The following is a 22,297-nucleotide window of genomic DNA, read 5'->3' on the forward strand; positions in this document are numbered from 1 at the left end:
GGTGAGAATGTGGAACTCACTACCGCAGGGAGTGGTTGAGCCATATAACATAGGTGCATTTAAGGGAAAGCTATATGAGCACATGAGGGAGAAAGGAATAGAGGGTTATGCTGATGGGGTGAGATGAGGAAGGAAGGGAGGAGGCTGGTGTGGAGCATAAACACCGGTACGGACCTGTTGGGCCGAATGGCCTGTTTCTGGGCTGTACGTTCTCTGTCATTCTATGTAATTGCCTCCGACATAACATTTCTCCCGGGTTGGAAAGCCTGCGAAAGGAATGCAAGGGCCATGGTGTTTGCCGGAGTTTGCTGATTCTGATTTCTTGTGTACCTCAGGGGGTGCTGGAGAGTTTCCTGGGCACGGCTGTCAGCGGAGCCGTCTTCTGCCTTTTTGCTGGGCAGCCACTCACCATCCTCAGCAGCACTGGGCCTGTGCTAGTCTTCGAACGCCTCCTCTTCAGTTTTAGCAAGTAAGTGTAACCACAATATGAACTAAATGGGACAATTTTAAAGGGGGTGCAGAAACAGAGAGACCTGGGGGTGTATGTACAGAAATCTTTGAAGGTGGCAGGTCAGGTTGATAAGGCTGTTTAAAAAAAGGCATTCAGGATCCCGTGCTTAATAAATAGAATACAAAGTTATGCTAAGCCTTTATAAATCACTGGTAGGCCTCAGCTGGAGTATTTTGTCCAATCCTGGGCTCCGCACTTTAGGAAGGATGTCAAGGCTTTAGAGAGGGCGCAGAGGAGATTTACTAGAATAGTTCCAGGGATGAGGGACTTTAGTTACGTGGAGAGACTGGAGAAGCTTAGAGCAGAGAAGGTTAAGGGGAGATTTAATACAGCTGTTCAAAATTATGAGAGGTATTGATAGAGTTCCACTGACAGGAGGGTCGGTAACCAGAGGACACGGATTTAAGGTGCGTTTCACCTGTGTGTTGTAGCCGTTTTCAGTTTGCGTCACTTCATAGAATGATACAGCACAGAAGGAGGCCATTCGGCCCATCGTGCCTGTGCCGGCTCTTTGAAAGAGCTCTCCAATTAGTCCCACTCCCCCCTGCTCTTTCCCCATAGCCCTGCACATTTTTCCTTTTCAAGTATTTATCCAATTCCCTTTTGAAAGTTACTATTGAATCTGCTTCCACCGCCCTTTCAGGCAGCGCGTTCCAGATCACAGCAACTCGCTGCGTTAAAAAAAATTCTCCTCGTCTCCCCCTCTGGTTCTTTTGCCAATTATCTTCAATCAGTGTCCTCTGGTTACCGACCCTCCTGCTAGTTTCTCCCTATTTACTCTATCAAAACTCCTTTGTGATTTAGACCGTGAGAATAATATAAGCGGTGATCTATTTACTGTTGGACCTGCCTCAGTAACCATTGGGGCAGAATGCGACCAAGATGTAGTCATGCAGAAGTGCCATATGTTTAAATATATATATCTATTTTTAAATGTTTATAAACAAATTAGTAAAGTCAGCATCTGCTGCTGCCCAGGGTTGATTAAAATCTGCTCAGTGAATAACGGAATTCATTAAATTTCTGCAGCCACCCGTTGATGGTACATACTTGGTAGTGACCTTTCCTTCTGATATCAATAAGAAAAAAGAAAGACTTGCATTTCTATAGTGCCTTTCTCGACCTCAGGACGTCCCGAAGCGCTTCACAGCCCCTGACGTACTTTTGAAGCGTAGTCACTGTTGCAATGTGGGAAAGGTGGCACAGCAAGGTCCCACAAACAGCAATGTGATAATGACCAGATAATCTGTTTATTAACCATGTTGGTCGAGGGACAAATATTGGCCCCAGGGAGAACTCCCCTGCTTTTCTTCTTCGAAACAGTGTGGCGGTATCTTATTTTCAAATCCCTCCGTGGCCTCGCCCCCACCCCCCTCCCTATCTCTGTCGTCTCCTTCAGCCCCACAACCCCCCGAGATCTCTGCTGCTCCTCCGGTTCTGCCCACTTGAGCATCCTTGATTTTAATCGCTCCACCATTGGTGGCCGTGCCTTCAGCTACCTCGGCCCTAAACCTCTCTGTCTCTCTTTCCTCCTTTAAGACGCTGCTTAAAACCTGTTTCTTTTCACTTGTCCCAATAGCTCCTTACGTGGCTCGGTGTCAAATTTTGTCTGATAATCGCTCCTGTGCAGCACCTTGGAACGTTTTACTACGTTAACGGTGCGGTATAAATACAAGTTATTGTTGTTTATGTCCTCCTGAGAGGGCAGACGGGGCCTCGGTTTAACGTCTCACCTGAAAGACGGCACCTCCGACAGTGCAGCACTCCCTCAGTACTGTACTTGGATTTATTTCTTTTCTGTCCTCCTTTATCTTGTGGGCCTTTCTGCAAAAAGGACAGTGGCACAGGATGCGATGCGTGGTGTCATTGCTGTGACAGTGCTCGCTGTGCCTCACACGGAGCGTGGGCACTGCTTTGAGCCGAGCTGAAGTGAATGTCATTGCCTCAGTGAACATTGGTGGCTGTCATTGCATCAGTCAGGGGTGTTGGCATCAGTGGCCTAGTGCGGCCTGTCGGTCTAGCATCCCATAATTACCTGCTTGTAGTGGGTAACCTGTTGTGCGCCACCACCTGTGCCAGCCTGGAACTGTGCGCTGGAGGAAGGCTTCGGTTCCAGGAATAGAACAGTTGCCTGGGATGTAATTTTGCCAAGAGAATACAAGAGCAGGGAGGTTATGTTTGACCTGTATAAAACACTAGTTAGGCCGCAGCTAGAGTACTGCGTGCAGGTCTGGTCACCGCACTACAGGAAGGATGTGATTGCACTAGAGAGGGTGCAGAGGAGATTTACCAGGATGTTGCCTGGGCTGGGGAATTTTAGCTATGAGGAAAGATTGGATAGGCTGGGGTTGTTTTCTTTGGAACAGAGGAGGCTGAGGGGAGATTTAATTGAGGTGTATAAAATTATGAGGGGCCCAGATAGAGTGGATAGAAAGGATCTATTTCCCTTAGCAGAGAGGTCAATAACCAGGGGGCAGAGATTTAAAGTAATTGGTAGAAGGATTAACGGGGAGTTGAGGAGAACTTTTTTCACCCAGAGGGTGGTGGGGGTCTGAAACTCACTGCCTGAAAGGGTGGTCGAGGCAGAAACCCTCATCACATTTAAAAAGTACTTGGATATGCACTTGAAATGCCGTAACCTGCAGGGCTACGGACCAAGAGCTGGAAAGTGGGATTAGGCTGGAGAGCTCTTCTTCAGCCGGTGTGGGCACGATGGGCCGAATGGCCTCCTTCTGTGCGGTAAATTTCTATGATTCTATGATAAGAAGCAAAGACTACACACAGTGTCTATCTTGCCAGCCCAGCAGAATGAAATGAAAAGTACTTCTGAAGCTGAAAGAGCAGAAATGAGAACTTGTGTGTGTTCATGTCTAACTGCACAAGGATAGTTCATGACCAATCTCTCTCGGCTGCCAGTGACCAGATCTGTCTTCGCCGGTTGTGTTGTTCATAAATATTCTCGTTACTTCTCTTTGGCGCTTCACTTCCAACAAGCTATTGGCTAATTTCCGAAGAATATCAATCCTCTCCATCACCAGGACCGCCTGCTTCCACCTCCGTAACATCGCCTGTCTCCGCCCCCGCCTCAGCTCATCTGCTGCTGAAACCCTCATCCATGCCTTTGTTACCTCTGGACTTGACTATTCCAACACACTCCTGGCCGGCCTCCCACATTCTACCCTCCGTAAACTTGAGGTCATTGGGCTGGGTTAGGGGGTCGTGATTGTGGAGGGTTCCCCAGGGCATCAGCGGCCAAGGTTAGCACTCCTTCTCCTTCTCCTCCCCCTCTGGGGGACTCAGGAAAATAATTCAACACTTAACCTTTTCCATTCTGTCGCAGGGGTCAGTGCTGGGACCCCAACTCTTTACAATCTATATTAATGATTTGGAGGAAGGGACCAAGTGCAACATATCCAAGTTTGCCGACGATACAAAGATGGGAGGGAAAGCAGTGAGTGAGGAGGACATAAAAAACCTGCAAAAGGACATAGACAGGCTAAGTGAGTGGGCAGAGATTTGGCAGATGCAATATAATGTTGGAAAGTGTGAGGTTATGCACTTTGGCAGAAAAAATCAAAGAGCAAGTTATTATCTAAATGGAGAGAAACTGCAAAGTGCTACAGTACAAAGGGATCTGGGGGTCCTGGTGCATGAAACACAAAAAGTTAGTATGCAGGTGCAGCAGGTGATCAGGAAGGCCAATGGAATCTTGGCTTTTATTGCAAGGGGGATGGAGTATAAAAACAGGGAAGTCTTGCTTCAGTTATACAGGGTATTGGTGAGGCCACACCTGGAATACTGCGTGCAGTTTTGGTTTCCATATTTAAGAAAAGATATACTTGCTCTCGAGGCGGTTCAGAGAAGGTTCACTTGGTTGATTCCGGAGATGAGGGGGTTGACGTATGAGAAAGGTTGAGTAGGTTGGGACTCTACTCATTAGAGTTCAGAAGAATGAGAGGCGATCTTATCGAAACATATAAGGTTGTGAGGGGGCTTGATCGGGTGGATGCGGTGAGGATGTTTCCACTGATGGGTGAGACTAGAACTAGGGGGCATAATCTTAGAATAAGGGGCTGCCCTTTCAAAACTGAGATGAGGAGAAACTTCTTCACTCAGAGGGTAGTAAATCTATGGAATTTGCTACCCCAGAGAGCTGTGGAAGCTGCAACATTAAATAAATTTAAAATGGAGATAGACAGTTTCCTAGCTGATAAGGGAATTAGGGGTTACGGGGAGCGGGCAGGGAAGTGGACGTGAGCCTAGGTTCGGATCAGCCATGATCCTATTGAATGGCGGAGCAGGCCCGAGGGGCCGTATGGCCTACTCCTGCTCCTACTTCTAATGTTCTTATGAGCTGGTCGTAGTGAGCATGGCGCAGGCTCCGCCCAAATAAAGGCAACCGGCGCCCTAGTGACATCACAGGATTTCCATGTTAAAAAAGGGCCTATCACCCGAAACAGGCAGGTGCTTTGGAGCCCCTTTCAAAATGGCGGCGGCTGCATCGCCAGTATTAACGGGACAGTTAAGCAACCGACCGCAAGAAAGACATGTGGGTGATCTTGGCAACGTGGAGGCTAATGGAAATGGTGTGGCCACCTTCGAAATGAAGGATAAACAGCTCCATCTGTCAGGAGAAAGGTCCATTATTGGACATACACTTGCGGTTCATGAGAAGGAAGATGACTTGGGCAAAGGTGGAAATGACGAGAGCTCTCGGGACAGGAAATGCTGGAGGACGTTTAGCCTGTGGTGTGGTTGGAATCACTAAAGAATGAAATGAATATACCTGTGGGGTGGAGAATTGACATTCTTACGGCCCCGTTAACACCGTGCAAAGGGGGAGTCAAAATCGCCCCCAATTACAGAGCTCCGAGCTAAAGGAAACCTCAGTGAGAGTTTACTGAGTTAAAGCACTCACAGGAAGCTGTTGTACAGGCTCTAACAAATTCACAGTTTCCTTCAGAGTGATCTGGCTGTGAGGCCCCGTCAAACCGGGACAAAGGAATGCTGCCTCGGAAGGATAATCTCGGCGTGTTTGCCAGTACACGGAGTCGTGCACATGGAGTAAGAGGAGACCCTTTTAGTCGAGGGTTGGTTGCCACTGCACAACCTTAACCGTCGACATTTGGACAATGGCTTTTTTCAGATGTGAGAAAATGTCGCCTTTGTCATTCCCATTTTCGCCGGGATCTAGTTCCATTCTCGCACGCACTGATAGGATCTGCGAATAAATGTGATGATGGAGAGACTTCCCAGGAAACAATAATGGGCAAAGCCTTTTCCACGAGTAGAAATGTTTCAAGTTCTGATTCATGTGGTTCTCCTGATAAAAAAAACAAAACGCCTCACGATAAAATAACGGTAAATTGTCCTGTATTTCCAAACCAGACTGACTCCCTGTACAGTGAGGAGTGCACAAGTATGTTATTGAGGGGATCTTTTATATGGTTTGCCTGATGCTGAAGGAGCAGCAAACAATGTAGGACAGTGTTGTAGTAGATTGGTTTTATAAAGCGAGTCTTTTGACGTGAGAGTTGATGAGACCACTTTACAGTTTAGTGCTCCCAGCGCTGAGCTTCGTGCGACGGGAGTGCCCATCAGGAACATGCGTCTGCAGGTTACTATACCAACGTGCCCCTGGCCGGCCTCCCATCTTCCACCCTCCGTAAACGTCAACCCACCCAAAACTCCGCTGCCCCGTCTCCTAACTCGCACCCAGTCCCGTTCACCCATCACCCACTGTGCTCACTGCCCCGTGTCCTAACTCACATCCAGTCCCGTTCACCCACCACCCCTGTGCTCACTGCCCCATGTCCTAACTCACACCCAGTCCCGTTCACCCATCACCCCCTGTGCTCACTGCCCTGTGTCCTAACTCACACCCAGTCCCGTTCACCCATCACCCCCTGTGCTCACTGCCCCGTGTCCTAACTCACACCCAGTCCCGTTCACCCATCACCCCTCTGTGCTCACTGCCCCGTGTCCTAACTCACACCGAGTCCCGTTTGCCCATCACCCCCTGTGCTCACTGCCCCGTGTCCTAACTCACACCAAGTCCCGTTCAGCCATCACCCCCTGTGCTCACTGCCCCGTGTCCTAACTCGCACCAAGTCCCGTTCACCCATCACCCACTGTGCTCACTGCCCCGTGTCCTAACTCACACCCAGTCCCGTTCACCCATCACCCCCTGTGCTCACTGCCCCGTGTCCTAACTCACACCCAGTCCCGTTCACCCATCACCCCCTGTGCTCACTGCCCCGTGTCCTAACTCACACCCAGACCCGTTCACCCATCACCCCGTGCTCACTGCCCCGTGTCCTAACTCACACACAGTCCCGTTCACCCATCACCCCCTGTGCTCACTGCCCCGTGTCCTAACTCACACCCAGTCCCGTTCACCCATCACCCCCTGTGCTCACTGCCCCGTGTCCTAACTCACACCCAGTCCCGTTCACCCATCACCCCCTGTGCTCACTGCCCCGTGTCCTAACTCACACCCAGTCCCGTTCACCCATCACCCCCCTGTGCTCACTGCCCCGTGTCCTAACTCACACCGAGTCCCGTTCGCCCATCACCCCCTGTGCTCACTGCCCCGTGTCCTAACTCACACCAAGTCCCGTTCACCCATCACCCCCTGTGCTCACTGCCCCGTGTCCTAACACGCACCAAGTCCCGTTCACCCATCACCCCCTGTGCTCACTGCCCCGTGTCCTAACTCACACCCAGTCCCGTTCACCCATCACCCCGTGCTCACTGCCCCGTGTCCTAACTCGCACCCAGTCCCGTTCACCCATCGCCCCCTGTGCTCACTGCCCCGTGTCCTAACTCACACCCAGTCCCATTCACCCATCACCTCCTGTGCTCACTGCCCCGTGTCCTAACTCGCACTGAGTCCCGTTCGCCCATCATCCCCTGTGCTCACTGCCCCGTGTCCTAACTCACACCCAGTCCCGTTCGCCCATCACCCCCTGTGCTCACTGCCCCGGGTCCTAACTCACACCAAGTCCCGTTCACCCATCACCCCCTGTGCTCACTGCCCCGTGTCCTAACTCACACCCAGTCCCGTTCACCCATCACCCCCCTGTGCTCACTGCCCCGTGTCCTAACTCACACCGAGTCCCGTTCGCCCATCACCCCCTGTGCTCACTGCCCCATGTCCTAACTCACACCAAGTCCCGTTCACCCATCACCCCCTGTGCTCACTGCCCCGTGTCCTAACTCACACCCAGTCCCGTTCACCCATCACCCCCTGTGCTCACTGCCCCGTGTCCTAACTCACACCCAGTCCCGTTCACCCATCACCCCCCTGTGCTCACTGCCCCGTGTCCTAACTCACACCGAGTCCCGTTCACCCATCACCCCCTGTGCTCACTGCCCCATGTCCTAACTCACACCAAGTCCCGTTCACCCATCACCCCCTGTGCTCACTGCCCCGTGTCCTAACTCACACCCAGTCCCGTTCACCCATCACCCCCTGTGCTCACTGCCCCGTGTCCTAACTCACACCCAGTCCCGTTCACCCATCACCTCCTGTGCTCACTGCCCCGTGTCCTAACTCGCACCGAGTCCCGTTCGCCCATCACCCCCTGTGCTCACTGCCCCGTGTCCTAACTCACACCCAGTCCCGTTCACCCATCACCCCGTGCTCACTGCCCCGTGTCCTAACTCACACCCAGTCCCGTTCACCCATCACCCCCTGTGCTCACTGCCCCGTGTCCTAACTCACACCCAGTCCCGTTCGCCCATCACCCCCTGTGCTCACTGCCCCAGGTCCTAACTCACACCCAGTCCCGTTCGCCCATCACCCCCTGTGCTCACTGCCCCGTGTCCTAACTCACACCAAGTCCCGTTCACCCATCACCCCTGTGCTCATTGCCCCGTGTCCTAACTCGCACCAAGTCCCGTTCACCCATCACCCCGTGCTCACTGCCCCGTGTCCTAACTCACACCCAGTCCCGTTCACCCATCACCCCCTGTGCTCACTGCCCCGTGTCCTAACTCACACCCAGTCCCGTTCACCCATCACCCCCTGTGCTCACTGCCCCGTGTCCTAACTCACACCCAGTCCCGTTCACCCATCACCCCCTGTGCTCACTGCCCCGTGTCCTAACTCACACCCAGTCCCGTTCACCCATCACCCCCTGTGCTCGCTGACCGACATTGGCTCCTGGTTCGGCAACGCCTCGATTTTAAAATTCTCATCCTCGTGTTCAAATCCCTCTGTGGCCTCCTCGCCCCCAACCCCCCCCCCCCCACACCCCACCTCCACACGCCTGTAACCTCCTCCAGCCCCACAACAACCCTCCGAGATCTCTGCGCTCCTCCAATTCTGGCCTCTTGCGCAATCACTCCTGTGAAGTGCCTTGGGACATTTTATTCGGTTGAAGGTGCTGTATAAAGGCAAGTTGTTACAAATGACAAGAAATGGTGTGGGCTGTGAATTCAGGGCGCTGACCCCTTCACCCGATGCATACTCCTGTCACACAAATCTTTGTTCCAGGAGTAATAGTCATAGAACGTACCCCGATATCTCTAAATCGTAATAAACGCTGCCGTTACATTATTGCTACCTCATGAATTAGGTTTCAATTTGGAAAGGGTTCGATCGGGTCGATGTAGAGAAGATGTTTCCACTTGTGGGGGAGACCAAAACTTAGAGGCCACAAATATAAGATAGTCACTAATAAATCCAATGGGGAATTCAGGAGAAACTTCTTTCCCCAGAGAGTGGTGAGAATGTGGAACTCACTACCACAGGGAGTGGTTGAGGCGAATAGTATAGATGCATTTAAGGGGAAGCTGGATAAACACATGAGGGAGAAAGGAATAGAAGGATATGCCGATGGAATGAGATGAAGAGGGGTGGGAGGAGGCTCGTGTGGAGCATAAACACTGGCACGGACCAGTTGGGCCGAATGGCCTGTTCCTGTGCTGTACATTCTATATAATTAAATCAGGGTATAGATACGGTTACACTTTTGTGATTTTCTTTCAGTTAAATTTTTCCTGTCGATGTTAACTTGTTTTCTGCACAGAATGCTCTGCACATACGTTACAACTGGAGGTTTATACTGTCACAGTCCGTTACATTGAAATTCAGTTGATCAACTTATTGGAATTGAGGACTCAATGAAGTACTGAAGCGATGCACTTGTTTTAAGTTGTGTCTTTTGCTATCTCTCTGGGCATGCACATTTTGATAACTTTGAACCAAACTCGTCTTAATATCTCTTCCAGAGACAACAGTTTTGACTACCTTGAGTTCCGTCTGTGGATTGGCTTGTGGTCGGCCTTCTTCTGTCTCATCCTGGTTGCCACTGATGCCAGTTTCTTGGTCCAGTATTTCACCCGCTTCACCGAGGAAGGGTTCTCATCGTTGATCAGCTTCATCTTCATCTACGATGCCTTCAAGAAGATGATTAAGCTGTCCCACCACTACCCCATTAACTCTGACTTCAAGGTGGAGGACGTCACTCTGTTCGGTTGTACATGCCTAGCACCCGACAAAGGTAAGAATCGCCTTGCTCAGATTACCCTCAAACCAACAGAGCAACAGGAGGAGGCCACTCAGCCCCTCGAGCCTGTTCCGCCATTCAATCTGATCATTGCTGTCTGTGGGAGCTTGCTCTGCGCAAATTGGCGGCCGCGTTTCCTACATTACAACAGCGACTACACTTCAAAAAGTACTTCATTGGCGGTGAAACACTTTAGTGTGTCCTGGGGGCGCAAAAGGAGCTATATAAATGCAAGTTGATAGAAGCATACAGCACAAAAAGAGGCCATTCGGCCCATCGTGCCTGTGCCGGCTCTTTGAAAGAGCTCTTCAATTAGTCCCACTCCCCCCTGCTCTTTCCCCAGAGCCCTGCAAATATTTTCCGTTACAAATATTTATCCAATTCCCTTAGGAAAGTTACTATTGAATCTGCTTCTTCCGTCCTTTCAGGCAGCGCATTCCAGATCACAACAACTCGCTGTGTGAAAAAAAATTCTCCTAATTGTTCCCCTATTTCTTTTGCCAATTTATTTTAAATCTGTGTCCTCTGGTTACCGACCCTCCTGCCAGTGGAAACAGTTTCTTACTCTATCAAAACCCCTCGCTCTTTCACTTTTGAGTTGTACTATCCCAGGGCCCTCCGATATAAAAGTGCCCCACACTTAGCGAGGCTCTTTCACAGTCTAGCCTTGAAGCCTTGCTGGTTTGAGCTGAGAGGAAGTAAGTGTTGAGAAAGTTCTGCTTTACCATTCTTCCATGTGTGAGAGTGCCGGTCTCGAGCGAAGGAAGTTGCCAATGGCGTTGCAAATGGCCATGGCGTGAATAAATCATTGGGCTTGGAATAAGGGAAATGAATCAGTGCTGTACAGACGGAGTTGGGCCTCTATTTGGCTGGGTTGACAGAAAAGTGGCTTTCTCCGTGTGCGAAGCAGTGCAGAAACTAACTGGCTGTTTCATACTGATATCGATCTCCAAAGCACAGTTTCAGAATGCACGGAAACTCCCACAAGCCATTTTTAGCAGGGGAAGGTAATTCATTCTGCCTCCTGGCGCTCTTAGATGACACCTTTCAGTTTTAGGGTGGTATTTTTTGCAGTACTTCAGGGAAGATTAATCACTCGGGTTATTGCAGTCACTTCCCATAACCTTTTCCTACACTGATTAGCCTCATGCTCCCCTGATACACATTGTTCCAAAAGTGGCAGTCGGGCTGCAAGAACTTCTACGCTTGAATCTGTGTTTCAGCTCTATAGGAACAGGAGGAGGCCATTCAGCCCCTCCAGCCTGTTCCACCATTCAATTAGATCATGGCTGATCTGTATCTCAGTGCTATTTACTCCCTTTAGCTCCATAGCCCTTGATTCCCTTACCTAACAAAAGTCTATCAATCCCAGTCTTGAAAGCTCCAATTGAACCCCCAGCCTTGACAGACTTTTCGGGGAGAGAGTTCCAGATTTCCACCACCCTTTGTGAAGAAATGCTTCCTGACATCACCCTTGAACGGCCTGGCTCTAATTTTGAGGTTCTGCCCCCTTGTTCTGGACTCCCCCCACCAGAGGAAATAGCTTCTCTCTCTCTACCTTATCAATTCCCTTTTATCATTTTAAACACCTTGATCAGATCATCCCTCACTCTCCTCTACTCGAGCGAATACAAGCCCAGTCTGTGCACCCTGTCCTCATAATTTAGCCCTTTTAGTCCCCGGGTATCATTCTGGTGAATCTGGGCTGCTCCCCCTCCTGAGGTGCAGGGCCCAGAACTGAACACAGTGTCCAGATGGGGTCTGACCAGAGCTCTGTACAACTGAAGCCTCACTTCCTCCCCTTTGCATTCCAGCTTTTTTTGTGTGTCAGCTCGGTCTGAGTCAGAAGGTTGTGGGTTCAAGTCCCACTCCAGAGACTTGAGCACTAAAATCCAGGCTGACTCTCCAGTGCAGTGCTGAGGGAGCACCGCACTGTCGGAGGGGCAGTACTGAGGGAGCGTCGCACTGTCGGAGGGGCAGTACTGAGGGAGCGCCGCACTGTCAGGGGGCAGTACTGAGGGAGCGTCGCACTGTCAGAGGGGCAGTACTGAGGGAGCGCCGCACTGTCGGAGGGGCAGTACTGAGGGAGCGTCGCACTGTCGGAGGGGCAGTACTGAGGGAGCGCCGCACTGTCAGAGGGGCAGTACTGAGGGAGCGCCGCACTGTCGGAGGGGCAGTACTGAGGGAGCGTCGCACTGTCGGAGGGTCAGTACTGAGGGAGCGCCGCACTGTCGGAGGGGCAGTACTGAGGGAGCGCCGCACTGTCGGAGGGACAGTACTGAGGGAGTGCCGCACTGTCGGAGGGGCAGTACTGAGGGAGCGCCGCACTGTCGGAGGGGCAGTACTGAGGGAGCGTCGCACTGTCGGAGGGGCAGTACTGAGGGAGCGTCGCACTGTCGGAGGGGCAGTACTGAGGGAGTGCTGCACTGTCAGAGGTGCCGTCTTTCAGATGAGACATTAAACCGAGGCCCCGTCTGCTCTCTCAGGTGGACGTAAAAGATCCCGTGGCACCATTTCAAAGAAAAGCAAGGGAGTTCTCCCCGGTGTCCTGGGGCCAATATTGATCCCTCAATCAACAAAATTAAAAACAGATTATCTGGTCATTATCACATTGCTGTTTGTGGGAGCTTGCTGTGTGCAGGTTGGCTGCTGCGTTTCCTACATTACAACAGTGACGCCACTTCAAAAATACTTCATTGGCTGTAAAGCGCTTTGAGACGTCCTGAGTTCGTGAAAGGTGCTGGAGAAATGCAAGTCTTTTTTTAGTTTAAATAGTCAGTCAGTCAACATCTGTGGAGAGAACAGACAAGTTAACACTTCAGAGCGAGACCCCGTTGTGTCGCTCCGGAGATTCTGACTGACCTGCTGAGTGTTTCCAGCAATTTCTGTTTTGGTTTCCGATTACCGCAGTTCTTTTATTGTGTCCTGAGAGGCACTTTACTGGGATTGTCAACAGAACAACATCGGGTGATATTGATTCAACCTCCCATTATACATTTCTCCTGGTTTTCATTGAAGTCAATAGAAACGATAATTGGGAGATGTTTAATGGGCGGCTGAATTGATATCGATTGTTTTACACCATCACCCAAAGTCAAAATAATCCCCCAAAGTCATGATGGAGACATCACATTTCTAACATCTCAGATATCCCCTTTGGACTAAAAAAGTTCACTATCTCCAGGTCATCTACTTCCCATTACTCCTTCAACCTTCAGCAACTTCCAGATCTGTTGCCTCATGGCAACTCGGAGACCAAATAGGCACAACCTAGACTGACTCCTGGCCTCTGCTATCAAGCCTGGTTCACCCCGGACTACTAGAGTTGAGAGAGGCAGATGGTCTCAATTGGAGATGATTTTGAAAAAGCCGGGAAATGGCACCTTGCCTCTTCTCAGAACGGCACGCCTGTTTGAAAATGACCCCCACCCATTTTAATTTCCGTAGCTTCATTTTCTCAAATGTTAGCTATGCACCATGACACCAACATTGTCCTTCGTATCTCAAGCATCAAGCGACAAAAGTATTGTAGGAACAAACTGGTGAATAATTACAAGCCACATCATCAATACAAGATGGTCACTAATCAATCCAATCGGGAATTCAGGAGAAACTTCTTTACCCAGAGAGTGGTGAGAATGTGGAACTCGCTACCACAGGGAGTGGTTGAGGCGAATAGTATAGATACATTTAAGGGGAAGCTAGATAAACACATGAGGGAGAAAGGAATAGAAGGATATGCTGATAGTGAGATGAGGAGTGAGATGAGGAGGGGTGGGGAGGAGGCTCGCGTGGAGCATAAACACCGGCACAGACCAGTTGGGCCGAATGGCCTGTTTCTGTGCTGTAAATTCTACGTAATTCTATGTAATATAAAAACTATCTCACAGCCAGGTGCGGAAAGGAAAAAGATGTAGGCTACAGACAGCAGCTGTCAGCACAGGGCGTGACATGGAATTGGATGCAGGATTGTTTAGACGATATTTTCAGCACCTGGTCAGGTGGATGACAGCTTCTCGGTTAAGTGAAGCTTGGCACCCAGTCATCGTGCCACGAGCCACATGGCGCTGCATCAGGTGGAACTTCCCCCACCTCAGATATCTTCAATTCTGCACAGATTCCAAATGAGGTCAAGCCTACAGAACCTAAGAGGTCAACAACAAAAAAGACGTCCAGTCAGTCTGGCTCACTCTGTCCTCTAAATCCTGTGTCAGGACCTTTTATTATCTGTTTTACTTCAGGACAGGGAAAACACAACACAAGTAGAAGGTTGTAGCCAAGCTGCTGCTTGTGTCAAGTGCCCTGCCTGTAGTTCACCTCCCTTGTTATCAGAGGTAGTAAATCTTTCACCACCTGCCCCGTTGCTACCCATTAAGCCCAGGAGCCTACTGAATGCAAAGCTTACAAGCTTGTTAGCAAGAAAAGAGCTTGCATTTATATGTAGCATCTTGTAGATCCTCAGGACATCCCGTAAGAGCATAAGAATTAGGAGCAGGATTTGGCCATATGGCCCCTCGAGCCTGCTCCGCCATTCAATAAGATCACGGCTGATCATCGACCTCAACTCCACTTTCCTGCACTATTCCCATGTCCCTCGATTCCCTTAATATCCAAAAATCTATCGATCTCTGTCTTGAATATACTCAACGACTGAGCCTCCACAGCCCTCTGGGGTAGAGAATTCCAAAGATTCACAACCCTCTGAGTGAAGAAATTCCTCCTCATCTCAGTCCTAAATGGCCGACCCCTTATCCTGAGACTGTGACCCCTGGTTCTAGACTCTCCAGACAGGGGGAAACAGCCTCTCATCATCCACCCTATCAAGCCCTCTCAGAATCTTATATGTTTCAATGAGATCACCTCTCATTCTTCTAAACTCCAGAGAGTATCAGCCCAATCTACTCAATCTCTCCTCATAGGACAATCCTCTCATCCCAGGAATCAATCTAGTGAACCTTCATTGCACCGCCTCCAAGGCAAGTATATTCTTCCTCGGATAAGAAGACCAGAACCATGCACAGAGCGCTTCACAGCCACTCGGCTACTCTTGAAGTTGTGGTCACTGTTGGTAGGTAGGCCAAACACGACATCCGATTTTGAGCAGGAGGCTGGTGTGGAGCCAGCATGGGCCAGTTGGGCCGAATGGCCTGTTTCTGTGCTGTAAGTTGTATGTGATCCTGGTGTTCTGGTTTAGGATTGATCCCGTGACGCAACAACAGCCCTCTCCAAACCTCCAGGCTCACAAAATTCAAACAGGATAAACATAAGAAACAAAAGGACCCAAGGGCCCCAACTCAGCTACCCCTCACCAGCACTAATTTGGATTCTCAGTAATACAGTATATCCCTTTGATGGTACTATTGATTAGAAATGAGTTAACTAGCGAATGTTCCTGTGTGGAGCACAATGAGCAGCGAGTGTGCACATATTATTGATAGAGACTGCCTTCATACTGTAGTGTCAGTTGGTAGCACTCTTGTCTCTGAGTCAGAAGGTTGTGGGTTTAAGCCCCACTCCAGGGTCTTGAGCCCATAATTTAAGCTGACGCTCCCAGCGCAGTGCTGAGGGAGCGCTGCACTGTCGGAGGTGCCATCTTTCAGATGAGACGTTAAACCGAGGCCCCGTCTGCTCTCTCAGGTGGACGTTAAAAAATCCCACGGCATTATTTCTAAGCAGAGCGGGGGAATTTCCCCCACTGTTCTCTTTATTCCTCGAGCAACATCACTAAAACTGGTCATTGGCTGTTTGTGGGGTCTTGCTGTGCACAAACTGGCTGCCGCGTTTCCCACATTACAACAGTGACTCCACTTCAAAAAGAACTTCATTGGCTGTGAAGCGCTTTGGGACGTCCTGAGGTGGTGAAAGACGCCGGAGAAATGTAAATCTTTCATTTTTCTCTTTCTTTTGTTTTTTTTTTCTTTCGCCTCTATTAAGCCTTAACGCTCTCTGCTCAAAGGAGAACAGCCCCAGCTGCTGTAGTCTCTCCAAGCCACACAGAGTTTCAAGGTGCTGTGTATCTGCAGGTGCGGAGAAGCGTTCATTATAGTGCAGAGTTTAAGCAGAGCGGAGGGCGGTGGCGGGGGCTGAGGAATCGCAGTAGGCATACGGGCAGAGGATAGAAGTGGGAGGATTGTTAGACTGAGCTTCTGCAATCCATCACTGATTGTACTGATCTCCTACCTGCCGCTCTGTGAAAGTAATATTAACCTGCCATACAGCCAGGCACACACGTTATATCACACAATGCTTTTCTTACTCGGAGTTTAATCTTTTCTTTTATTACTGACAAGTGTCTGAACGCACGGTATCGTTCCCTTTTGTTTCTTGGCATGTCACTTGATCTAAGCGTCGACTTTCTCCCTGCAATCTTGTCAATAATTGATGAATGATTGGAGTGCCTTGGCGAGAGGGTTGCCCATCTGCCGATCAGGGACAGGCACTGCTGCCTCCTCAGAATGGCTCTCACACGGTTGTTAGCAGCTCGTTTCTCAATCGCACTCTCTTAATTGCTCGATGGTACTTCAGAGGCACTCTCGGGGTGCGTGGGGGCCGGTGGGTGGGGGGGGGTGCAGTGGGGGGGGGGGGGCAGCGGAGAACAGTGCTGAGCACACGCAGGTAAAACCACAGGCCGTACTTCCGCAGGAACTACAGCTCCTTATGGTCTCGTGGGGGGGTGCAATCTGCTGCTCACAACAGGAGTGTAACTGACTCATGGAAAATGTGATAGACCGTGTGAGGGGATGGCTTTAAAGGCCATGGGGCAGCTCAGTTTCTGCCTGCAGGCAAGACCACAATTGTGTGGCATCTCGTTGCTTTTACAATGCTGTGCACGGTGGAAAGAAGGTGGCCTTGAAATAGGGTCGGTAACCCTCCAAGCTTGTCCTGGAGTCTCCAAGGAACTAAAGATTGAGCTCCCGGACACTGCTGCCAGCACCAACCCAGGAGAAAAACCATAGGGAGCGTTGTGTTTTATTTTCACCGTGATTTATTATTCTTAAAACTATTGGGAATGGGGGGGAGAAAAAGGCTGTTTAACAGACAGTCGACAATCATGCAATGGGGTAACAAAGAGTCTGTTCACAGTCCAACGGGCGCAGGCCTGCTTTCCTGAACCTGGTGGTACACACGAGACTCCTTCCAGGAGGTGGTCCTCTTGTATGACTCGCGCTGGAAGTGGTGACAGTCAGCTAGATGCCTGCCTTTGATTCACTGCGTTCGCTGACTTCCATTGGCTCCCAGTTTAGCAATGCCTCGATTTTAAAATTCTCATCCTTGTTTTCCAATCCCTCCATGGCCTCGCCCCCTCCCTATCTCTGTAATCTCCTCCAGCCCTATAATCCCCCTACACCTCTGTGCTCCGCCTGTTCTGGCCTTTTGCACATCCCCGATTTTAAATGCTCCACCAATGGCGGCCATGCCTTCAGCTGCCTAGGAATTCCCTCTGCACTTCTCTTTCCTCTGTTAAGACACTCCTTTAAACCTGCCTCTTCGGCCAAGCTTTTGGCTATCAACCTAACAAAAACAGATTATCTGGTCATTATCACATTGCTGTTTGTGGAAGCTTGCTGTGCGCAAATTGGCTGCCGCGTTTCCTACATTACAACAGTGACTACACTCCAAAAAGTACTTCATTGGCTGTAAAGTGCTTTGGGACGTCCGGTGGTCGTGAAAAGCGCTATATAAATGCAATTCTTTCTTTGTAACATCTCCTTATGTGGCTCGGTGACAATTTTTTATTTATTTATTTACTTATTTTGATAACGCTCCTGTGAAGCGCCTTGGGACGTTTTATTATGTCGATGGCGCTATGTAAATATAAGTTATTGTTGTTGTTGGTGGGGTTCTGCCCACCCTGCAATCTTCCCCTTACCCCCAGACCACAGAGGTAACAATAGACCGCACCCCTCACCTGCACTGCTACACAAATAATGTTGGCACATCACTGGCATCAGCTGTGTGTTAATATTAAAGTGCTGGCGAGGTTTAGTGCGATGCTATTTGCTAGTACCTGTAGTTGCCCACATTAAACTGTAGACTATTCCTCACTCAGCCAGAAAGGCCGGATTGGAAGAAACAGAAAAATAGGAGCAGGCCATTCGGCCCTTCGAGCCTGCTCCGCCATTCAATATGATCATGGCTGATCCTCTATCTCAATACCATATTCCCGCTCTCTCCCCATACCCCTTGATGCCTTTTGTATCTAGAAATCTATCTATCCCCTCCTTAAATATATTCAGTGACTTGTCCTCCATAGCCTTCTGTGGTAGAGAATTCCACAGGTTCACCACCATCTGAGTGTAAAACATACCACAGATAACCTTTTCTAAATGCACCTCCTTTCTCATATCTGCAAGGAGAGGTTAGGTTTCAACAAGCAACACTTCTTTAAACAAATGTAGATAAAAAGGAACCATCCAGAACCTTCTCTGCACCAAAAAAAAAATCAAACTTGGCAGGCTGGAAATTCTTTCACGAATTCACCTCAGAATATTTTCATCAAGTATGTACAATGCGACATCCTGGCTAGGATTAATTATTTCCTAACACACCACACCCTGAATCCGGAACCTCAAACTAGAACATTTTGTAAGAATGATTGAAAGGTATGTGTGTGAAGGAATCAAAATAATGGCATAAAATGCAACAAAAAAAACTGACATTGATGCAGAGCAAAGATTCACTTCATAAATCAACCTTAGTCTCTGGAAGTTGCCGATAAGGGGGAATTGGAGACTTTACATTATGTCGGTGAGATAGATGAAATCCGTGGTACACAGATCACCCGCTTCACCTTCTGTGGGAGTCGGCTATGTACCAACTCTTCAACGATAAACACTTTTCCGGACTATGGTCATCTCCAGCCCGCAACTGTCTCTCTCTCACTCTCACTCTTGGGCCTCTTGTCTCTGAGGATCCAAACCTAAAATTAGAATCATGGGCCTAGAAATTGAGTTGACGCCGCGCCAGGGCTTTAGCGCCGGAAATTTAGCGCCGGCGCTAATTCCCTTGCGCGCGCCAAAAATTCAGTAGCGCCGCGCCCAGACGGCTGCCGGCGCTACTGGCGGGCGTGAGTGCCTCCCAATGGGCGCTGAGTGCCGAATTGCGGCGCTAATCCGGCGCTGCGGCACCCGATGCGGTGCGGCAGGCTGGGGAAGTGCAGGCCTCCTCCTCCCGTTAAGGAGGCGCTGCCTTCACCCGATCGCTGGCCGTTTGATTTTTTCAAAAATGAGCCCGGCACCTCGGACAAGTGCCGGGCTTGCAGGCCAGACGCATCTGTTCCACGGGGGGGGGGTGGAGGAGTCCGGGGAGGGAGGTGCGGGCAGGCGGCCGGCGGGAAAGCGGCCGGACGCCGCGCGACCTTAATGCGCCGGCGCTAACTTGGTTGCCAGAGTCTTAGTTGCGGCTGCCACGGGCGAGGCGGCCGCAACTGAATTTCGGCGCTGGGGCCCGTCGGCATGGCAACCGGGACGCTGCGCACACCGATGACGTCATCGGTGCCGGCGCAGCGCTACCGGTGCAACGCCGCTTTAGGGCCCCAGGGAATTTTTCAACTGGCCATAACTCTGGCGCTAGTCCCTCTAGCGCCTCAAAAGCGGCGCTAAGGCTAGTGAATTTCTAGGCCATAGAATCTTACAGCACAGGAGGAGGCCATTCGACCCGTCGTGCCCATGCTGGCTCTTTGAACGATCCATCGTGCTCAGTCCCACCCCCCCCCCGCTTTTTGTCCGTAACCCTGTCAATTCCTCGTCCTCCAGAACCCGTCCCGCTCCCTTTAAAAATTATTGGTGGAATCCGCTTCCACCAGCGTTCCAGATCCCCACGACTCTCTGAGTGAAAAAAATTCTCCTCATCCCTCCTCGAGATCTTTTGCCAATGATGTTGAATCTATGACCTCTGGTTATTGACCCACTCGCCCGAGGGTAAATTTTCTCTCTCTCTACTCTACCCAAACCTCTCATCATCTTGAAGACCTCTATTAGGTCGCCTCTTCACCTTCTCCGTTCCCAGGAGAACAGTCCTAACTTTTCCAGCTGCTCCTCATAACTGAAGTTCCTCATCCCTGGTAACATCCTGGTAAACCTCCTCTCTACCCTTTCTAAGGCCTTTCCATCTTTCCTCAAGTGTGGGGCCCAGAATTGTCCACAATAGCTGAGGCCTAACCAGTGATTTATAAAGTTCGAGCCTGATCTCTTTGCTTTCATATTCTGTTCCTCTATCTATAAACCTAAGTAACCCAGATGCTTTTTTAACCACTTCATCAACGTGCCCGGCCAACTTTAAGGATTTGTCTATAAGCACACCAAGGTCTCTGCTCATCTACAATTTTCAAAATCATGCCATTTATAGTATACTGTCTTTCCATATTAGTCCTCCCAAAGTGGGATTAGAGGGTTGTCCTATGAGGAGAGATTGAGTAGATTGGGCCTATACTCTCTCGAGTTTAGAAGAATGAGAGGTAATCTCATTGAAACATACAAGATTCTGAGGGGGATTGACAGGGTAGATGCAGGGAGGGTGTTTCCCCTGGCTGGCGAGTCTAGAACCAGGGGTCACAGTCTCAGGATAAGGGGTCGGCCATTTAAGACTGAGATGAGGGGGAATTTCTTCACTCAGAGGGTGGTGAATCTTTGGAATTCTCTACCTCGGAGGGTTATGGAGGCTCAGTCGTTGTATTCAAGGCTGAGATCGATAGATTTTTGGACTCTAGGGGAATCAAGGGATATGGGGATTGGGCGGGAGAGTGGAGTTGAGGTCGAAGATCAGCCATGATCTTACTGAAGGACGGAGCAGGCTCGAGGGGCCGTACGGCCGACTCCTGCTCCTAATTCTTATGGAGTGCATCACTTCACACTTCTCCACATTGCACTCCATCTGCCATGCTGATTCTCTTGCTGTTTCTCTTTTGAATTATTTATCACGCAAAAAAAAACTTTCTTACGTATCAGGTTTATGCAGTTTACGTTGTGTTGCCTGCACCTCCTGCACTGATATCTCATGTCTATTAAATTGTTAGCAGTGTGTGTCCTCAAAACTGAATTAGCCAGAATAAAATCCAGCAACAACACAGTTGGAACCTGAATTATTTGCAGCATTCCTTTATTATTTTTTCAGATGGCTTCACTGCATCTTTGGGAACGGGAGGGAATGTGTTTTTTTCCCCTCAATTGGTGCGAAGGTCAGGAAGTTATGCTAAACCTTTATAAGACAGCACGGTGGCATAGTGGTTAGCACTGTTGCCTCACAGCGCCAGGGACCCGGGTTCGAATCCGGCCTCGGGTGACTGTCTGTGTGGAGTTTGCACATTCTCCCCGTGTTTGCGTGGGTTTCCTCCGGGTGCTCCGGTTTCCTCCCACAGTCCAAAGATGTGCGGGTTAGGTTGATTGGCTATGATAAAAATTGACCCTTAGTGTTAGGGGGATTAAATACGTGGGGTTACGGGGATAGGGTGGGATATGTGTTGGTGTAGGGGTTACGGGGATCGGGTGGGATACGTGTCGGTGCAGGCTCGATGGGCCGAAATGGCCTCTATCTGCACTGTGGGGTTTCTGTGATTCTGTGACACTAATTCAGCCCAAGCTGCAGTCTGGACACCAAAATTTAGGAAGGATGTGAAGGGAGAGGGTGCAGAAGAGATTTACTGGAATGGTTCCAGGGATGAGGGATTCCAGTCACGTGGAGATACTGGAGAAGCTGGAGTTGTTCTGCTCGGAGCAGAGAAGGCTAAGAGGAGATTTGAGAGAGTTGTTTAAAATCATGAAGGGTTTAGACAGAGTAAATAAAGAAAAACTGTTTCCAATGGCTGAAGGGTCGATAACGAGTGGACACAGAGTGAAGGTGATTGGCAAAAGACCCAGAGGCGAGATGAGGAAAAACTTTTTTACACAACGAGTGGTGAGGATTTGTAATGCGCTGCCTGATAGGGCGGTGGATACAGATTCAATACTAGCCTTCAAAAGGGAATTGGATAAATACTTGAAGGAGGGAAAATTGCGGGGATATGGGGAAAGAGCGGGGGAGTGGGACTGACTGGATTGCTCTTCGAAAGAGCCGGCACAGACTCGATGGGCCGAATGGCCTCCTTCTGTGCTGTACTATTCTATGATTCTGTGGTATTACTGGGACCCTTTTATTCCCTTGTAGTTTTCCAATAGCGTTTTTTTAACCTCTGCTTTTGAGGAGACCTTCTGGAAGTTTCTAAAATGTAAAATGGACACCAGGAGAGCAATTTTTGAAACGCAGGTTCCTTGGGGTTTTCTACTTATTATCTGGA

The 22,297-nt window shown here is 49.8% G+C and overlaps 1 protein-coding gene across 1 annotated transcript in view; it reads left to right on the forward strand.

Annotated features, from left to right (window-relative positions):
• LOC147122516 (electrogenic sodium bicarbonate cotransporter 1-like) overlaps positions 1–22,297 on the forward strand; it is a 229,974-nt gene that overhangs the window by 121,455 nt on the left and 86,222 nt on the right. Inside the window, 2 exon segments of the mRNA XM_086006102.1 lie at positions 336–469; positions 9,749–10,020. Coding sequence (XP_085862228.1) covers positions 336–469; positions 9,749–10,020 — 406 coding nt within the window.

This window comes from Somniosus microcephalus, chromosome 2 (genome assembly GCF_052327205.1).
Source record: "Somniosus microcephalus isolate GS21.2 chromosome 2, FLI_Smic_1.0, whole genome shotgun sequence".
Classification (NCBI taxonomy): domain Eukaryota; kingdom Metazoa; phylum Chordata; class Chondrichthyes; order Squaliformes; family Somniosidae; genus Somniosus; species Somniosus microcephalus.